General features: G+C 39.8%; 1 protein-coding gene across 1 annotated transcript in view; it reads left to right on the top strand.

The window, feature by feature from the left end:
- The window catches only part of LOC106869833 (26S proteasome regulatory subunit 8), a 23834-nt gene that overhangs the window by 19953 nt on the left and 2127 nt on the right, over window positions 1-1754 (top strand). The window contains 1 exon segment of the mRNA XM_052970842.1: window positions 455-639. Coding sequence (XP_052826802.1) covers window positions 455-639 — 185 coding nt within the window.

The raw sequence follows: 1754 nt of genomic DNA, 5'->3' as shown, positions 1-1754 counted from the left end.
ATGGATTGGAGAGTTATTAATGTAGAAATATGGTATCGTAGCTACTAACAGTTGAGGGTTGCGTAGTCTAGACGGCGTTTTTAGATTTCATTATTCTCTTTAACCCGGGCAAAGCCGGGTATTTCTGCTAGTATATATATATAGCTGATGAAGGAATAATTCCAAGTGGCTATCTGTTTTCCTATGTGTTCGTTCCGTTGTCTGTAGTTCATTGTTCTAACGTCCTGTACCCTGATATGCATCTATATACACATGTAGATGTAAGTATGTACATATATGTGTGTATACATGCATATATATTCTTTGTATTATTATATATATATATATATATATATACACACACATCCACAACCCTCCCAAGTATATGGGCACAGAAGCAGAGCAGATGGCCATCTGTCTGTCTATCTATCTATCTATCTATCTATATATGTATGTCTGATCTGTAAATATATAGATACAAATTACGTATCGAGTGTGTATGTGTTGTATAATGTGTTGTATAAATATGTTCAATGTTGAGTTTGTATTTTTCTGTTTCAGGTCATCATGGCTACCAACAGAATCGACATCTTGGACCCTGCTTTGCTACGTCCTGGACGTATCGACAGAAAGATTGAATTCCCTCCACCCAATGAAGAGGTCAGTCTGTACAACATTTGTTTACTTCATGGTCATTTCTCCTCCTTCTTGTTATTATTGTTGCTAAAACTGAGGCAGTGGAGCAAGACCTGGTTCTCCGATCCATCGGATCCTGTCCAAACAGCCAACCCATGGCAGCATGTGGAAGATTGGATGACTGTGTATGGGTATCTTTCAGCTTCTTTCACCAAATCTACTCATCAAGGATTAGATTGACCCAGGGCCTATTGGAAAAGATATTTGCCCAAGGTGTGCTGTGGGACTGAACCTGGGATTAGTCTAGCTATAGTAGAAGACATTTGCCCAGGGTTTCACTTGGGGGTATTGAACCCAAAACCACATGGTTGGGAAGCAAGCTTCTTAACCACACTGCCGCATCTGTGACTATTATAATGATAATATCAAAAGGATGATGAGCAAGAAAAAAGCATTTTGGGTGAGATTATTGTTGTGAGGGAGGGTGACCAGAATTCTCCTGGACGAAGAACAGATCTCCTCCACTGGTGACTCTCCTCTCTTGAAATATCAAATATCATGTATGAAGTTGCCATCTTGAAACCCCTTTTTCTACTTCATGGTTGGAGGAGGAGTGGCAGTAGTGGTGAGAGGTGACAGTGTGCTGTGGCTGGAGGAGTGATGGTGATGGAAAGGTGACAGCACTTTATGGTGTGTGTGTGGTGGGGGACAGGTGGCGATAGTGATGAAGTGACAACACTCCATAGAATGGAGGAGGCACTTCATATTGTTGCTGTTACATATACAGCTCTGGTTTCTCTAGTAAAAAGCATTTCCTTCACACACACACACACACACACACACGCACACGCACACGCGCACGCGCACGCGCGCGCGCACACACACGGAAGATAAAATAAGTGTCGTATTGGCAAGATTGATTTTCAATTTTCTGGATATTATATTTTCTTAATTACATTATTGATTACCTTTACAACAAAGACAGCGATTGTAACGACAGCTGTAACAACAACAATAATAATAATAATAAAGGTAGCCATTATCAACAACAACCATCACAACGTTTAAATATTTTTATTTGTTTTGTTATGTTGAACTTGTTATCTCATTAGTGATAATAGGATGATTGTATGGTTATG

This window comes from Octopus bimaculoides, chromosome 9 (assembly GCF_001194135.2).
Source record: "Octopus bimaculoides isolate UCB-OBI-ISO-001 chromosome 9, ASM119413v2, whole genome shotgun sequence".
NCBI lineage: Eukaryota > Metazoa > Mollusca > Cephalopoda > Octopoda > Octopodidae > Octopus > Octopus bimaculoides.
Note: the sequence above shows the minus strand (reverse complement) of the source record. Positions and strands in the feature narration are given on the sequence as shown.